At 35.0% G+C, this 19,501-nt stretch overlaps 1 protein-coding gene across 5 annotated transcripts in view; it reads left to right on the plus strand.

Annotated features, from left to right (window-relative positions):
* Positions 1–19,501, plus strand: part of cnc (cap-n-collar) — a 53,717-nt gene that overhangs the window by 23,596 nt on the left and 10,620 nt on the right. For all 5 annotated transcript variants that reach the window (XM_066302763.1, XM_066302761.1, XM_066302766.1 and 2 more), the window contains exons 4-8: positions 14,993–15,126; positions 15,179–15,358; positions 17,632–17,881; positions 18,051–18,178; positions 19,000–19,102. In XM_066302763.1, coding sequence (XP_066158860.1) covers positions 14,993–15,126; positions 15,179–15,358; positions 17,632–17,881; positions 18,051–18,178; positions 19,000–19,102 — 795 coding nt within the window. The remainder of the gene's footprint in view (positions 1–14,992; positions 15,127–15,178; positions 15,359–17,631; positions 17,882–18,050; positions 18,179–18,999; positions 19,103–19,501) is intronic.

Below are 19,501 nucleotides of genomic sequence, written 5' to 3' on the forward strand. Positions count from 1 at the left end.
TAGAAAATTGTGGCAAATGTGTAAATCATTCCATTGGCCCTGACTATATTGGTTAATTGTTGTCTTTTAGAGTGGATGTGAACCAAATTATGTTACTATTAGTCGTAGGAACCAAGTGGCATTTGAGCCATAAGTGCAGCTAGTTTCGAAAAATATTAAAACTGAATCTTTATTATTATGATCATCGCAGACTTTGCGTACCTGAAGACGCAGATAATGGTATAAGGAAACGTCTCTATTCCCGAGGGATTTAAAAAATAGTCGTCAAAAATAAATACAATCATTAATGCGGGAGAGGGATAATAGAAAAAATCTGCTGATATCATCGAATGCCAAGAGGAACCATTAGTCATAAATGCCATTGCTGCTACTGTTAAAATGCCCTACAAAAGGGACGAAAGACCCATACCGTCTCTTACCAAGTAGACTAATTTAATTGAAGAAAAATTATCGTCAAGGCTGAATTTGTTCTTAGAAGTTTAGAGCCGTAGAAGTTGCCTCAATATTTTTTTCTGACGTACTAGAAGGTCCTAGAGGAAAAACCATATTTCAACTGTATGGCCTATTAACGAGGACAGCATATGAGATACTTTAACGAACGGTACACGTTTGTATAATAAAAAAAAATGAGTTTTGAATATTATATCACTAAAAATTGCGTACTAAATGTACCAAAAATGCCGATTGTGCATTATTCACTTGATAAGCCTTACTCATTTGCCCTTATTTTTTCTCAATTTGTCTTACATTAAGACAGTACTTTCTGCATTTTGCAATAAAATGAAATTTCGAACATTGCACTCTCCAAGTAAATGCCGCATACGTGAATTTTGAATGTAGTACAATATATTTCTTTCAAAATAAATTCGTTCAATAACTAACTGCATTGAAAAGTTTTTTAACCGAACCTTTAAAAGGAAATATCCAGGGCGTTGCACCCAAGCTCGCAGCTCCATAAATCTATCCAAGATTTTCCTCTTCCTCGCAAAAACATATCTGAAAATGTCTGCTTGGCTGCACTTTTTGCATTTGTGTGACAAACGATGTAGCTCGGGTTGGGGCAATACTTTGACAGAAAAAAAATAAATGAATGGATAGTAAAAAACAAGCGTCAGGGGCAAGCGAAGCAGAGATAAAAGGGAAAATGATAATACCCTTTATGACAGAATGCTCCCCCTAATGCAAGAACACTTGGATTGATGGAAAATCAAGGGGGACAGAAAAGGCCTTCTATCTCTCTTTCCAGAGGGTCGGTGATAAGAATATAAGATTCCGAGCCTGAAGAGGGGTGTACTGAGAATGAAATTTTGCTTTTTCAGCGTTCTCAATAATACAGTTCTTATTACAGCGGTTATTGCATCTTGAACAGCTTAAAAGAGAACGAAAATTTAATTAGGCTTTCATAAAAACACCGTGTATAGAAACATTCTTCTGCCATGGAATCAGTCTTGACACGGGGTGGGTATTCTGAGAAACATTCGTATGAGCAAAACTGAAAGTCATGGCGTATGCTGGGCCGGATAAAAACTTATATTGAAGGCCCAGTGCCTTTTTTGGCTGTTTTATTTATACCGACACCTGCCTTTAAATTATTTAATTTAAAATTTTCAGCGCACCTTACGGTACACTTCTTTAAAGGGGATTTTTTTACTTTGCTAATTGTATTGTAATCAGTGAATTCATCACTCATTTACTGTATATTGTTTCATCAGAGATACATTGAGATATTTAAAAAAGGCAATGCTAATTGCAGAAGATACAATCAACTCAAACGTAAAAATTCCCTTTGAAACGATATTAAAACAGTAAAAACTCTATTAACAATGGATAGGTAAAAATTGAATGGCCTTGGACTCACTCACCGCAAGGCAAGAAGACACAAAGTGAACTCCATAACAAAAGCATACACCTTAAAAGTTAATCCACTTAAAAAAGGCCCACAAGATACCAACTTAATGACAGAGCTTTCGAAGGATAAAACCAGTCAAGTCTTTGATTCGGTTTTAAATAAATACGCCACTCCACCAATGGAATTTATGTAATTTTTATATTGTTCCAATTTGGAGCCGCTTTCGTAGACATACAAATATAATTTGGCTAATATTTATGCGTATTTGGATAGGTGTAAATGAAAACACCAAGTCATTTCAGTCTGCAGAACGTCTAGAATGAGGTCTATCCCTAATAGTGGCCACTGAATGAATAGTGTTTACATTGTTATATAATCTATACGAAGTATAGAGTCATGTATCTAAGGAAAACACCAAAGTCTGGCCAAGTCATGCAGACTTGCACTGTAGAGGTACTTTTAAGTTGAGCAGTTCTGTACAAAAGGGTTTTTCGATCAGCGTTTTGTTTAATCATTGTTGATTCAAGATCAGTGGCCAGCCTAAGTGGTGATAATTGATCTTTTATAGTGTCCGGTGCTATATGGGAACTAATTGATTTCTTAATATCGCCACATCAATCGGTTGCAGTCAGCTATTCTAAGTGGATTCCTTAACTTTAATCAACCAGAAATCTGATCGAGGAAAGTATGTTTTATCAATATGTTCCAGTTTTCAGATCTGTCATTTACGGATAGTTGTACTAAAAGTTTAAGAGATAAGATTAGGAGTTGTAACAAGCTTTAGATTTGTCAACGTCAGGTATGTTTTCCTGGTTGAGTATTAATCGTGGCTAAAAGGAAGCGAATAGAGAAAGTACTTGGCCAATTTACAGAATTTCACTTCTATAGTACCACATGTGACCACCCTCCCTCCCCGCCACAAAACGGCCTTTACCCTCTACAAAGTAAACACTATCCTATAACAAACGCGGGTGTGAAAGAATTCGCTCCTCCTTTGAGCTGAGCTGCATATCCCGGATCTCGATGAGTGTATTAATAAGTCGTGATTCGTTAGTGTACCAAACCTGATTGTTGTTCTATGACTTCTCTTCGCAATTTCCTATTGAACTGTTTTAGCCTTAATTAAGGCCCTCCTCCCTCTCCTTGCACGGGAAGATTGGAATATCCTGTCGAACGAACCCAGCAATAATCGAATTACCATTTTCGCCAAGCATTCGCTTTAGTTTTTTGCAGGCCTCAATCCTCATATGTGAAACCTCAACTTTCCTCTAAATTCTTCTAGATTCGGCAATCCCAACAAGGCATTGGGCATTGTGTTCTTCCTTTGATTCGAATCTCCATGTGGATGGTGATGGTCACTAAGGCCACTTCCTTGCAGGCTCACATACTTTACTACACAGTGCAGTCTTGGGCGGTGCTGGCCATCAAACTACGAACTCGTACAAGACTCTCGGTTGATAAAACCCTAAATACAAAACTCATCCAAGTTATTTTCAAGATTTAGGGATATGATCTTTATAAAAAATATTCATTATTCCTTACTATAAGCCTGCAGGATACTTGAATCGAAAGCAGTTGGACCTATCTGATTTTTATGAAGCTTTGAATGCAAAAAATCTATTTCTCGTTGATCTACGTCCAAATTGTGTTTTAGTGATATTTTACTGGTTCTATGCGATATTTCGCAGAAATAATAACAAATGGTGCGAAACCGAAAAATTAAATGACAAGTCAAATTTCAAATTGTTCATCTTGAAACCTCAATGAATGTAGTGTATTTTTTACAACTACGAATGGATGCAATTGGTTTGTGCTTTTTGCACATGCACAACTGCATCTTAATTCATTATGTCTGCTCATCCGTTAATTTTTTTTTTCTAACAGCACATTGACTTTTCCATTCAAGTGTCAACAATCAACACTCGCTAATAATGTTATTATTGGTATTAATGTGGCTCTTCTTCTAAAAACTTCCAACTAATGTGTGCCATTTACTGAACATTTGCTTGGAAAGAAAAATCTGCATTTGCATGGCCCAAGTTCTTGCATGTCATAAATATCATCACATTATCTGTAAAAGGAAAAGGTCCGTATTTTTCAAAAAAATCCTGGAAACGAAATGTCTAATACTCGTAGATAAAATGGGGAAAACGTATAATGGAAAAGCAGTGGCGAATTCCTTGGATCAAGTCGAGAGATTAATGTTGAAGTCGCTATAATAGTTGGGGTTAAATGTGCTCCGGTCCCCCCTTGTGTCAGCCCCTCTGCAATTCCCTTTCCCTGGCCCCCATTGTCTGAAATGGCGGCCATATTAGTTGTTCGAGTTCGCTCTGTTGCCTCTGTTCTGATTGGCTTTACCAGTTTTCAACTCGGCACAGTCTGTATAGTGAACGTTCTTTCATCCGAAGGATACATACAGCATACTCGAAAAATACCGGTGTATTGTTGTTTGTTTTTTATTTATCGACTTACGCAAAATGACTGTTGAAGGTGGATTGTTCTAGTGGAAATTAGTGATAAATGTGACATCTTCCTGGATTGTTTAAATCACAGCAACACAGGATTGGCCCTTAAATCCAAGGTAGGCACTGTAGAATCATAAGGGTTTTTCAAAAATTCATTCTGAAATTCGCTGCAACGTGCATTTCGATGGCATCGTTAGTCCCCACAATAGGGCATATCTATGAAATATTAATGATTTTTGTTTGACGCACATTTGAAACGTCAAAAATCTTATATTGTATCCAAATTTATGATTAATGATTCAGGGTTAGGTATAATAGCTGCAAAGGTAAGCCCATGGGACCTTGATGCATGACTTGGTCAAATTAGTTCTGATCTTGAAAAATGAAGTAATTTCGGCCCTTCGAGGTTTATTTTCAACTGACATACCTTTAGAATCGTCTAGGTAAAATCTATTATACTATTTCAAATATATGAGATTCTGTGGGATAACCTGAATATGTATTTGATTTTATTCAATTAATTAAAAAGTGATATAAATGGTAATAAAGCGCGTTATATTGGTCAGAAAACTGTCTTTGCCACCCGACGGTCTTATCCACTGAGGATGCAATCAAGTACGTAATATAATTAAACTTGAGTTTCGATTAAAGTTACGCACTTCCGTATGGTTTTCAACAGGAAAATATTTTTGAATTTAAAATTTGTCTATGAGGAAACAGCCTGAAGTTTTCAAATTTGTTGGGAATCAAGCTTTCAATGTGCTCCTAAAAGATTTTTTGGTGTCTCTACGGATAAATTATTAATAATTATTATTAAGCTTTATCGCTTTTCAAGTAAATAGAATTATAAATTTCGGTTCTTTTTCCCAAAATACATCTCCTTCCAAACATTAAATTATGGTTTAAACCCACTAATGGATCTTAAACTTCCAATTTGCAGAAACCTATAGAAATACCTTGCCCAAATTGCACATTTCATCGTGATTTAAAAAATATATTAATACCTTTTGTGTTTGATGAAGTTTTTTTTTTTATAAAAGTCGATGTTTGTCTTATGGAACTTACATAAGTATTTACTTAACTAAGTATTTTGCTAATATAATTTATGTAGCAAACGATGGTTATTTTCTGACGCATAATACATGATGAAAGATTGTGAAATCAAATCGGAAACACTTTGTTTAATAATGGCTAACAGCCAGGCTCAAACCCTGTTCTCACATTTCGGGTTTGATAGTGCAATGTGAAGAGCATTTTCCTTATTAATTTCACCAAAAATTCTTGTAGAAAATATTGTAGAAAACAAAGATAAGGAAAATATTAACATTTTAGAACAGCAGTTTTTACTATTTGGTCATTTCACCATTGTTCTGAATTAGCGTTTTCAGTGAGCTCTATGGATGCATTATCTCGTTGGAAAGTGGAATCACCTCTATTCGGGTTGTAACAGATGTTATCTTATCAGTTCAGTATATAACAATAAGGGGCATCTATTAATCCATTAATCTTCTTCCACATGGTCAACAAAACCCTGGGTCAAACTGGTCAAAGTTATTCACCACACAAATATTAACAAAAAAGCTTCCAGTTTAATGGTTTCCATCATCTAATATTGAACCACTAGGTCTAAATACACAGATTTTCTCATTATTGTACGATTAAAATGTTTTCCATCAGAAAATAGGACCTCGCGAATTATTTTGGTTTACCTATTCGCAGTCATGTATAACCTTTCTTCAGTTATTTTTGTCTATTAAAATTATATATTGTTGGCAGTACGTCGGTTCCTATAGGTATCTTAATTCCTCAGTATATTTCTTACAGTGTTCGAGATCTCGAGAAACCTGCAAAACTCTTTTTTGTCTTTTATAGCCGTATAGAAGGGATGATCTTCAGCATCAGTGGATATTTTTCTTCGATGACGATTTGTAATAGTCTGGTTTAGATCATAAGACATTGCGTTGTTTCGTCTTGATACTTCGACATTTTTCAGAAACGTTTCCTCTTACATGAAAAACTTATCTGGATTTTAAACTTCTGGCAGTTTCAATATATAAATAATAATAAGTTTAATATAAGAAATAAAAAATTAGTCGAGTCTAGTTTCTATTCAGAAAGGAAAATAATTACCTGATCATAACAGAACTTCACAAAAGTGTTCTTCGAAAAAAGGACAAGTAGCACTTGTTACGGCGCGACGTGAATCCAACGACGAAAGGGCCATCACTCCATTGTAGTGGGCAAAGTGTCAAAAATTACGTTTTCTATGGTCGGTCACGAAAGTAAATAAACACTGGGTGACGTTGATGACAGCAGGCCACATTTAAGAGAACTCGAAAGGCACTTGAGACGGTCTAATAACATTTCAGATAATAATCTTTTCGAAGCATCATATAAGTAGCGCCAAATTTTGGGTCTTTATTTAGATTCATTTTAAATGGCTTCGGAGAACGGCGACAGGCTGTATAAAAGGTGTCAAATTAACGTTTTAACTTTACCAAACTCATATTCTAAAACTAAAAGGTGGTATAGTATAGATTCACATGATAAACATTTTCCTTGGGTGTCCAGTACTCGAACCCAAAAATGACTGCCCTAGCCAATCCTCTAGAAACGAAAGCAAACCTATTTATTAGTCATTTAAAATCCTTTTTAATTTCCTGTTGTATTTTGTAACTTGAGGGATCCATAACGAATTTTGTCGAAAAAATCCTTTCTCTCGTTTCGCATTAGCAATGGTTTTTCAAGGGCGACCAAGAACAGTGGTAAATTGTCTTTTTATGCTTCACAACTGTTTTGTCATACCTAGTTTGGTAAAAAAAACGTCGGTTCTATACAGCGTAAAGGTAAATCCGCGACACTTCAGAATTTTGATTTTATTGGGACTGGGTTTGTCCGCATTTCGTTCCTACAGCAGGTTTTTCCATTTTTTTTTCGAGGGGATTATTCTTTTAAGGGAAAACAAAATCCTGCTAGTATTTTCCATTCGTTCATTCTCTAATCATGTCTTATTCATCAATGTCATAAGTTGCTCGAAAGCCTCAAAAAAATATATGAAATAAATGTTCATATTTTTATATGCACCTGAACAATAGCCATTTTCCTGAGATTGATTGCCAGGTTTTTCTTTTTGCATCAACATGCTACATCCAGCACTTCCTGAATGATGCTAGAGATGCAACTGTCTGATCGATTGCTTACAGGGTACTGCCATGTCGTTTGTACAGGCATGTGCTTTCACTTCTCATAGGGCCTTGCCGCCGATCTATATCTTGTCTAAATCAAAACTGAATTATGCGCATTATAAAATTTAGGTTTTTCGTTTGAATTATTTAAATTTCTGTGTAAGACTCTGAACTAAGACAAATATTGTACGGCACTGGCGACCAGAGGAGACCATTGGCAGATGTATTTTTCAAATCAAATTCATTAGCGGTTAGTTGGAGCGGCAGACCCGTCGAGGAAGAAAGATAGAGAGAACAAAATGGTTCCCATTGGCGGTGTTCTTTGATGGTGCATTCCTTCTACGCGTAAGTGGCTTTCAGGCCCAAGAAAATATATGCTCAATTTTATTTTTTTGAACGCAATGGCTGGTTCGAGGAAAACTGGTCCTTAACAATGCATCCTGCCTTAATTGTACGTAATTAACTTTGAGTTGCATTTTTTGCAAGTTTAATAAAACTTATACGTAAATTTAATGAGGAGCAACGGTTCTTGATTTAATAAATTCTCGTTTTTAAGGTTTTCGCGTTTTTTTTCCTTTTCATCACCACTGTTCGTGCGCTTTTCACTACAAAAATAACCCCTATGCGGCAACGTAGATACCCATCAAAGAACTGTTATAGGAAATATTGCTGAAACATGCTGATGAAGCAAATAAGTAAAAATATATTCGTATATCGGACTATGCAATTGTATACCTGGCGTATATATAGTTAATTCTTTTGTATTCCTAACTATTGTAACCTCCAGGTAAATATAATATCTATAATGGCTCCAAAAGTAACAACTTTTACTTTCCCCGATTCGTGATGGCTTCATTTTGGGTAATTCTATTGAACTTGAATTTTTTGTTCGTTCGTTTGTTTACGCCAAATAAAATTACTAGATATAATATTGATATTTGATCTAACTGATTTATAAAATAGCGACAAGTCCTTCCTTTACTGAGAAATTGTGGTAACTGAATCCTATCCCAATTACGACACTATACCGTTTCGAGAAAACTGTATTAACAACACATCAATTAACGTAATAAGTAGTTCTCGAGCATATAACTCTAAATTTTCTCTTAAGGAAACATTTCCTTACTTGGACCAGTTATAGCTGAAGTACTTGAGCGTCAGAAATCTAATCTTCTCTCTTTTAAACTATCATTACTTATCAGTTACTCTAAGGTAAGTCCGTTTCGCTTAAGTACAATAATAAAGTGACTAATTATTGTGTCATAGACAGGTGAATTCAATTTTTATTAAAGAGCTGTTCAGTTGGTATCGATTTCTTATGTTATAATCCATTACAAATTGTTTGACATCGCAGAACACCAATAGACACGATTTCATATTAATAGGGTGAGTAGCCAATGTTTGGAAGTACAAGGAGCAGTTTTCAATGTAAACAGGTAGTTCTCGCAATTTAAGTACTCCCTATAGAACTTCAAGAAACGCAATAGGTCATAAAATATCAACATAGTAGTGCAGGTGAAATGTAGCACGAGTGGGGAAGTTTCAAGAAGGGAAAAGTTTTAAATGTAATAAAAACTTCTTAAGTTTTATGTAATGTTTATTTGAATAAATATTAAAAATAATAACACAATAGATTACAACAGAAAAAAATTTCATATAATAAAAACATAAAAAAGAAATTCAAGTATTGCGTACGAAAAGATGGAGATTTTAGATAAATAAATAAAAAAGATAAATATTTTCTGAGATAACGGCTATTTTTGGGGTGCGACTATGGTTTCTTGGAGTTTTATGGCTCTTGACCCTTTGTTGCGCTGCTAAACATTTAAAAATACACTACCTTCGAAAAAAAATTCTGAGGGTTCCAATTTTCTTTAAAACTACGACTTCGTATGTTAAAAATGATAAAAATCTCTAAGATAATACAGAACATTATTTGTCACTATTATTTTGTCACGTAATATTAGAATAAGATTAGCGATTTATTAAAGAGAATTATTTTTTATGATTTTCACGTTGAGAAAATTGTTAACAACAATTCAAAATTTTCATTGTGAGTCACAGTGCATTTTGTGAGAATAATTATATTTTTATAAGCCAAGCATGCTTGTGATGGTTAACTGAAACTGTTAATGCACGCGGTATTTTTGAACTTATATATCCTATTCTAATTGATAACTAATTTTTTTTTAACCATGTGTACGGACTATCAACAAATATGCCTCACCCGGTAAGAAATTGTAACATAATCGTATAGTGCACCGCAGGAAAAGGCGTTACGCCTAGTAAAAACATAACAATAAAAGCTTATTCAATTATTTACATTGCACCTGTTAATCCGAACCGTTATATGCATAGTGCCAAAATAAAATTGAAATTTCTTTGAACTTGTCATCCTTGGTCAGCAGAAAAATTGTCTAGTCATTTTTCAAAGAGGTAATTGTATTGTATTGATATTACCCGCAGCACATACATACGCTAGGAATTCATTTAAATGAGTGAATTTTTTTATAGCTAACACATACCTTAACTGCGATTTAATTGTCTGTGGTTTACTCAGAGGATAACGCAAAATATGTGCAACGATGATATATGGAAAATGGTCAAAATTTTGGAAGGATTTAATTTTTAATTTGCAATTTCCTTGATGGTTTCTTGTATTGAAACCTTTAATTACATGATAATTGCGTGCGGTTTACCCAGACCTCGGAAGATGAATGTAGAATGTATAAAACTTCTCTATCGATTTGACTAGTTAAATGCCTTGGATAAGTTTACGTAAAAATTTAATTTTAGAATCTCGCTTTGCATTCTCTAACTTCTCATATTTGGTATAAACATGTTAGTCTCCGCAAGATTGCTGCATCTTTTCGGTATCAACATTTCAATCTTTTCGCCGCTCTTTTTTAAAATTTCTTTTTTCAAAGATCTGAAAAAGGTAAAAATTTAGTTTCAGAAAAATTTAAAATAGAATTTTTAGAAACTGTGGCATTAAACTTTAATTTAGACTGTTAGTACTAGATATTTATTCGCTTTAAAAAATGAAAATATTTTCAAATTGATAGAAAATAACATAATGGACGCATCATTGTTGCACTCTATTGTTGATCGTTGTTGCAGACAGTGAAATAACACGCTATACCCCATTGGACTCTTCCGTACTACATAGAACTGTTTACGGTTCTATAATAAGTGCATTTGATGTACATACTTATTTTGAACCTTTTTATGAAATATCTGGTAGGATTACCTACCCGTCTATTATTAGTGTCTAGAACTAGGTTCAGGTGATTCATGGGTTGCTCTTGAATAAAGATTTAATAACATGATCCAACTTAATATGAACAAACTTCACTATCAGCACATAATTCTGACTTTGCGATAAAACTAGTGGCATTTGGTCGCACAAAATTTAAATAAAAGCATCAGTTTAAAATACTTCATCATCTTTGTTTTGAAGACACTTATAATTTCACCGAGTTATATGTATTGTTTGCATGGTAAATTGGTTATCGGATGTGATAATGTCTGTATCATCTGCCTATTAAATAAAAGATTAAAGGAAATCAATTTTGAGTGGTGAATTGAGACAACTGGAAACAGCTGTACGAAAAGTTAACCGAAAAACCAAGGGATAATATCGGATATTCGCCGGCCATTGTAATTACGCAAAAGTAGACCATGAACTGGGGTGGAGAAAATAAAGGCCCATAAATATGTTACATTTTATTGGGTCCGACCAATGGGATGGAAGTTAATTTAAAACAGCCGCAGGGGGAGGGGGAAAGATACCATGCAGGTAGGCCTTTTAGTCACGCTGATTCCCCCGTCGGGCTATCATTATGTTCAGCTTTCGACCAGTTATTATTTTTTTCTCGCCCATTGTTTGGTCGTTCGCGGTGGACCCATTTCGACGAAAGGTTTTCCTAAATTGGTTTTCAGTGCCATTTTAAGACGTCTCAGTTTTTTGTCGTTTTCAAGGCGATTTTTGGTGTTACGTGATTATAGTGCTGCTTACAGTGTTCAAATACAATTTCATGTCAGGATTAATTGCCAGAAGAATCCATGAATTGAAACCCGAAAGGTGAATTAAAAAGAAATATATTCGTAAAGGCGTGGGTTTCGTTGATGTTTTAATACTGAGATTCAAAACGCACACCGAAGTAGTGGATTTATTCAGCTATGTTACTTTTGTGCAATATTTTATATCAATTTTTTAAAGAAAAAATCTTGAGACTTGATATCAAGTATTTCCCCATCGCTTGCTATTTTCCTTTGTTTCTTAATAAGGACCAGATTGATCAATTTTCATGGGAAAGCTCAATGTATTTTTATAAATTTTAGAACTATTATTGCTCTCGAATAGTTACGCGTAATATTTTCCATTTTATCGCACTTTCCTCAAACATTACCTCAAAGTACACAATATAATAAATAACACCAATTGTCTTCTTATCTTCCAACAACACAATCTCATGTGATATGAAGAAACGTTCCGTTATGCAATTGTGCAAGAATTTTATATCAAACACTCACAAATTTTGTTTATTAGACACTTGCCCAGATTTAGGAGCAATTGCACGTTGTGATACCTTTGTTGGTTGTATTTAAACTAATGGCTAATGAATTATTTTATTATTTCAAGTCGAAAATCTCATATCGTCTAATATATATTTTTATTGTTCGAATTAACGTACAAATTTGGTTCCAGAAGATACGTGTCATTCGGAGTTAAAATTTGTCACAATCAAACGAAATTTCGTAGCGCGGATACGACGCATGCGCACTAAGAAGATTCACAAATTCCTCACTTTTTCGCTTGTTAGCCTTTATCAGGTCTATCATGGATCTAATCTATATATTTCCAATATCCCTGATGCTATAGTTTCGAGATAAATGAGACCTACTTCAGGTTGAGCATGTGGTTCGAAAGTGTTTGGAAAATCACCTTTTTTTATTTATTTATTTATTTTTTTTTTTTTAAGAGACGGCAGAGTTTTTTGCCATTCTATTTTTTTTTGCTTTGATTTTTTAATTTCAAAAGTTAGTTCATGAGTGACAGCGATTCGACATAAGTTTTGCCACACGACACTTTATCGTGTTCTCTGCAAATTGGCTTTTTTGCGGCGAGACCTCTTTCATTATTGTAAGCCGAAAATCACGAATTATGTAATTTATGTTTAAGGTTGTTACAGAATTGATTTTAAAAAATTAATAATATAGGTTTTTGGCGTTAAGACCTCTAGCAACGTATTGTTCCCGACTTTATTATTTTTCTGCATGTTTCCGCCCTTCACAGCTCTATGTTTTTGAATTCTATTTCACACGTTCACATATCCTAGTTAAAGACGCCTTCTTCAGTCTGAACACGTGTCTCAGGACACCACCTTGTTTTTGAGGTAACACCTACGTCTTAATTAATATTTGTGATAGTTTGTTGTAAATTTCCCATACTATTTGTAAATCATGCTCAAACAAATTCGAAATCAAATTGCAAAAGAGAAACAAAACGGTTATTAACCTATTAAAACTAATTACCCAGGTGTTATTTGCAATCAGTAGAGTTAATAGCAATATCAAAACAACGCAGTGTTTGGAAGATTCGAAAAAAAAAAACACGAATCTCACGAATCCAAAGAGGGTAAACAAATTACATCGAGCATGCGTTGCTAGTCACCCAATCAAGTACCGAATCATGCAATCAAGTTTCTGATTGTAAAAATAATTACTTATACGCCGAGAGCGGGTATTAATTTGAATAGTTAATAGATCTTATAAGCTGTCAATAACTTTATCGGCTCGCGTATCTCAATATATCCTGGTCGTTCAGGGAAAAACGTATAATTGCATTTTGCCTTTTGCAGTTGTAGATAGTTAAGTCGCTAGAACCTAGCGTGTTTGGTACAAGTTGAAAATGCGGAAGTTTCGTCTCAGCTAGCCTCCTTTATTGTCAGGTGTTATTAAACCCTGGCAGGCGCAAAAATCGAGAATGCAGCAAAACGAATTGGGCGTGGTCTATCTCCTAGTCAATTTTCCCATCAGTGGGATGGTTTAAACGGATAACACACTAACAGCTAATATTATAAAATTGTTGTCAATGAATACATCCAAGCTGAAAGATACTAAGGCTAAGATAGAAAGTAGAAATTTACGTTTTGTACCCAAATGAAAAGTATTTGTTTTTGTTCCATCGTCACTCTAAAGATTGCTCTAGATCCGGGGGGCACCCATCCTTGGTGAAACATTTCATTATTAGAGCGCGCACATCGATGATTTGTTAGTAATCATTGTTCCTTTTACATTGGCACGTAGAAACACAACAACCAACGAAGGCAGGAAAATGAAATACGTATATTATAAAAAAAATATCAAGGCCTTCAGATGTTAATATCCTTGATTCCGCAAAAGGCCCGCCGATCTGAGTGTTTTTTATTCAACGACTACTATTAACCACTAGACGATGTATGCATGCAGACGACACAACACTTCTCACATGTTGCGAGAAGTAGAGTGGAAATTGTGCTAGTGAATTCTTTTTGTTTTTTAAGAGAAGAGAAGATCTGCTGTAAAGGTTATTTGATTGAACCAAATACGTAGGAAGTGGCCGCAGTCGGGCATCCCTTAGTGAATTCCAAACAACAAAACAATAGGCAATTTTACGTTTTAATTACCCGTTAATTCAAAGTAAAATGGCGTGTATAATTATAATTATATTGAATTTGGTCGAAATGCTACTACGTTTTGAAGATATAATTTAACGATCACCACGTAATGTCTTGTGCTCGTGCACGAAATCAATTTTTTATACCTTTAAAGTAAAAATCGCACATTTCAATGTGCATTTTCTGGACACTAATCCCAATAATAGGAGCAAATTTTCACATTCTTATTTATATACAAGGTGTTTCATAAACATACCGACAAGTTTTCGTGGGGATTTCCTGATTGATTTCAAACATCCTATATCTTGAAAACGAAGCGATTTCTGATTCAACTTTATTCGTTCTAAATACGTGTATTTTATGAACTCTATATTCCCTGAATGTTCGTCGGTATGTTTATGAAACACCCTGTGTTACCTTAACAGATCATGTGAAATTTGCGATTTTTGACACCAAACTACCTATGATTTTATTTCTTTTTTTTTTTTGCTGAACAACTTTCAGTGTTGCTAGCATGTGTATCGACCTCGTACTTCTAATGGATGGTCTTTATTAGCCGCGAACAATGTTTAATAAACCAAGCAATCGCTAAACAACAAATAACAATATTAATTAACGTCATGGTAATTAAGCGAACTACTTTCTAGGCTCTCTATGTACTTTTATGATGATAGAGACCTGTAATAATTAGCCGCACCCCCTGGGGTTCGGTCCGGGTGTATCATGGCAGAGGAATAGCTTATACAAAATGAAATCGATACCTTCCTAGCCCATTTTACTTTCGTTTCATTACAGATTTTCGGTACTGGATACATTTTTTGTTTTCTATAGGAGAGTATGTGATAAAAGGTGAACCAGGGGCGGAGGCAAATTCTTCATGCGACTTAGAAGACCTCGGCTTACCCTTACCAGAATTTCTTCTAGATGAGGCTCTGCGTTTAGTGGATCTTGACGATGATTCGCAGGTATACGCTCAGTATCTTCAGTAGGAGCAAATCGGGAATTTGGGATTTTCAGAAAAACGCCTCAGGACTTTTAGCGAGTCTCGAGGCTCTTGAGGAGAGCAACAAGAAAGCAGCGGAACAATATTCAGAAGCAAATGCGAGCAGCAACGAATTAGGGGACGAGTTTGATTTGTTTGCGGACATGATTCAAACACCCCAGTTTCACCATCCTCACCACAGGGCTGCGTTCCAAGTAAGTTCCTTTTCTTCATCAGCTTTAAATCGAGAAAAAGTTCAACGTGGTTTGAAGTAGAGTATTCTTCAAGCGTGTCTTCGTGAGCAGTCAAAAGCACCGACGCATGAAATAAGAAAAACATTCAACCATGACATACAAAATGGTGTACGAAAAACGGTTGGGTTGGTTTCAGCGCGGAAGATGCCTAACATTGAAATTACGACATACTATTTTATATGCTTCTTAGTTTTTTGTGTGAAAATTAGTCAGGCACATGCAGGCTTTTTATCGAATAGAACATGATGGAATTTTTGAAGATCAAGAACACTTTCACTTAGAATATTTTATAGATTTAACAGGTGATTACCTGTACTGAATTCGTGCCTAATTATTTCAGCCATAGTATTTGTTGAATGAACAGTTACAAAGCAGTTTTTAGTCAACCATACCTCTGATTCATACGATAATATTGTACATATAATTTTTATTACGCAAAAATTGCATGTGTTATCAAGGAAAATTATTAATAGTACCTTTATTCCTTAACCTTCATTGGAGATATTATTGAAGGCTGCTATAGATAAAACATACTGATATGGTTACGAGATTTTTGTTAGTTTAACATCGACCTGTCCCGCCCCTGCACATTCGCGTACTCATAATTTTGGTTCAAATAAAACCAATGTGCTCCTCAACTTACGGATTATATTCTGTGATAATGTAAATCTGAATTCTTTCTAATGGGTACGTACGCAACAACCAATTTGGGACCAAACCCTAGCGGTACGTTTGAGATACCTTCAAATAATTTCTTCAAACCCATTTCGGAACGACTAGTAAAAATTTCAAAAGTAAATTTTTATTATGACAAATGAGCTGTGGAGTCTGAGGTAGTGGCTCCTTTTGTTACTTGTGGGTTCTCTTGTCAAATTATCATTCTGTTAAGGTTTTAAAGTGCCATCATCGGCACATTCATCTTTTATGGTCGCATTGTTCGGTACCTGTCCCAACTGTCACTGCAGGTGTAAAATGGTAAAAGTTCACAAAAGGGCCCTAACCGCATGCGGTTAATTTGTTAAAACAACAAGGGTGGATTAATAGGATTTTACTTATGAGCCTTTTTATTTTTAAAATGATTAGAAGCCTAAACCAAGCCTCGGGACTTCCATGTAACTCTGAAGATTAGAAATTTGTGATCCGACGTTCGATTAATTTCCAAAGTAAATAAATCCAGAAACTCTTAATCAAATTTATACAGGGAGGAATAACGATCTGCATTGTGGTACCGGTACCAAAATATTTACTTAGCTTGTGGGCTGTAATTTAAGGGCAACAATGCGTTTCGTGGGAAGGTCCGTGGATCCCGCTGCGACAAAGTCACTTTTATCTTTTTACCTGTCAAACTGAAGTGTGCTTAAAATCAGGATAAAACTTATTAATGAATGAGTGGAACTTGGATCGGTATACATTTTTTCCTGTCGAATAATAAGATTGTATAGAGAGGTTAATGTACTTACTTGAAGAAGTTTCTTTAAATAGTACTACAATCAGAAAACTCAACCTTCAACCTTCCTAGATCTGAGTCAAGTGCTTATCCGATTAATTTAATTTAACGAAATGCTCTCTTTAATGCTGAAATAATAAAAGCAGTGATCATTGTATGAATTATGTAAAGGATACGCCACAAGATCAGCTTTAATTTTTCGATAAACCACATGTTTTTGCATTAAAAAGAAGACATTTAACGCACAATATCTCGTTCAGGAGCGATGAAAAATCATTACTTCTGCCATAATCTGAAGAATTTTCATTACACATGTTGTATTTTTGCAAAATTTAATGTATTACATTTTTCCCAGTGTGTCAAGATGACCAATAACGATATAAACGTATCTAATATGATAATAAAAATACCTGAATATTAGCAAGCCTAGATACACATCGATCACGGTCAGGAGCTACATCGGACATTGACTGGGTTTATTTAAAATATTTTCTAACTTTTGCTACTGTACGATGATTTAAACAGGTTTTTAGAAGGTATCCTTATCGATTTGTTATGTTAGTTTATGTTTTATTTTAAATAATTTTGCCATATTCGTTAATTGATGTTTATATTTAATCATTTTAAATAGATATTTATCATAAAATTTTGAAGAAAAAAGTATTAAATATGTTATATTAAGGCACGAAATCGTGTGGTCTAGCTGTCCTCGTTGAAATTCCTGTTATATCCCTTGGAGTTTTTATCCGGACAGATCGTGCAAAAAATAACGATTGCTTGTTTTCAGAGCCGCATGCCCTTCGTGCGCACCGTGAGCATGGAGCAGCGTTGGCAAGACCTGGCAAATTTGTTAAGCCTCCCCAACCCCAGCGAGATACACCCCTTCGGGGCTCACCACGCCCTTCCGAACTACGGGCACCCCCATGCGCACGCACACCCTGCCACCACTTATGACACCAGGGGCGTACTTTTGCATAATGCCTCGCTTCCGACGCCCATGGGTGACCTAAACAGTACCATGCCGTATGGAAACTTAGGTTCGTATTATGCCATATTACTTGTTAATCTGAAATAAAAACATATTTGATGTTAAATGCTCACACCCCGTTTGGTGGTTACGTTCTTCTCGTTTACTCATTAGTTATCTTTTAATAAATTATGTGAGTACCTGTCCTCATATAGCATTTTTAACTTTGAAATATTTAGGAGGAACAATTGGAAATGCGGTGGCAACGTCGATGAACCTCACGAATAGCAGCGAACCCATGGGAGAACCTAGCACTGCTCCACATTATAAATTGGAACCACCATCGAGCGATATGATGTATTATCAGGTAAAAAGTTTAGGTTTTTGGTTAATATTAAAAAAGTCTAGTTTTGGCGCCGCTGTTTCTTAGACATAATTCAAGGTGCCAAAATGAAAATTTATTAATTATTGATTAGGTGTTTTCTTTGCTCAGTAACAGTTATATCCCTAGCTGATGGCAGATTTCTCATACTTCTAATGTTACTGTAATTTTTAGCAAGAAATAACCTGCAATTTGATTGCATTTTTATTGATCTTGAGATACTACATATTACACCGGGTTGATTTTTATTAGCTATAACATGTTGTCGATATGACAATCTCAGGAATCAAGCGATCGCGATCATCATTTCGGTTGATACGTTTCCTAGACATTCTTCTAGGTGTTTCAACAATTTTTGTCCATTCATTAAAATGGTCTTACGTGATCATTCAGCAATACTCACAGCTCCAACCGTTTTTGTTATAACACATAAATCTGTCGTTGTTTACATACAATGATGTGGATGGTTGTACCAAACGACACGCACAATGGCATTCTTTTTCCATCCTCTATGTCGTCTAGTATATCGGATCTACACCATCTAGGATTTTAGATTTAAATTTTGAATGTCCTTACGCTGAATGCTTTCGGTGTCGCATTATCAAGGGTACTTGAAAACGAACCTTCAAATTGTATTGTTTAAAACGCGACTCTAAACGTTCAAGGGCTCTTTAATGCGGATTTCAATTTTTTTATATATAAAATGTTTAGATATTTATAGATCTAGATTTAACGCAAATTTGATTAAAAGCTCTCAACCAAATAAATCCAAATAATTTTTGTTCCATTACCAATTTTATTTTCAGAATAATACTGGTTCCGAATTCGCTAGCAACCAGAGTGATGGGTTCTTGTCGAACCTGCTCAACGATGAGGATTTGCAGTTGATGGACATGGCCATGAATGAAGGTAAGAGTAGGTTAACATACTTCAGACACATTATAAAGTTTTTCCTTGAACACCTTTGATTGATATTTGATTGACGTTATGGGATCACCAGGTATAGAACACTGACGATTTTCCTTTTCCCTTTCTAGATTTATTCATCAAAACAACAAAAGATATTAATATACAGGTGTTGTGATTTAATTTTTAAGGGGTGATTAAGCACATTAATCCAATTTTTAGCGAAAACACATTGTGGAGAGAGTTTAAATTACGACTCGAGCTGCTGTTTCCAACATCCCCTAATTCACGTCAAATTTCTCCAGACTCTCCATGTTTTTCGATAATAGCGTGAGTTATAAAGAAACCCCACTCAGTTTTTATGCTCAACATCTTTAGATTTATGCAGAAGAAATATGTTAT

This window comes from Euwallacea fornicatus, chromosome 3, assembly GCF_040115645.1.
Source record: "Euwallacea fornicatus isolate EFF26 chromosome 3, ASM4011564v1, whole genome shotgun sequence".
Classification (NCBI taxonomy): domain Eukaryota; kingdom Metazoa; phylum Arthropoda; class Insecta; order Coleoptera; family Curculionidae; genus Euwallacea; species Euwallacea fornicatus.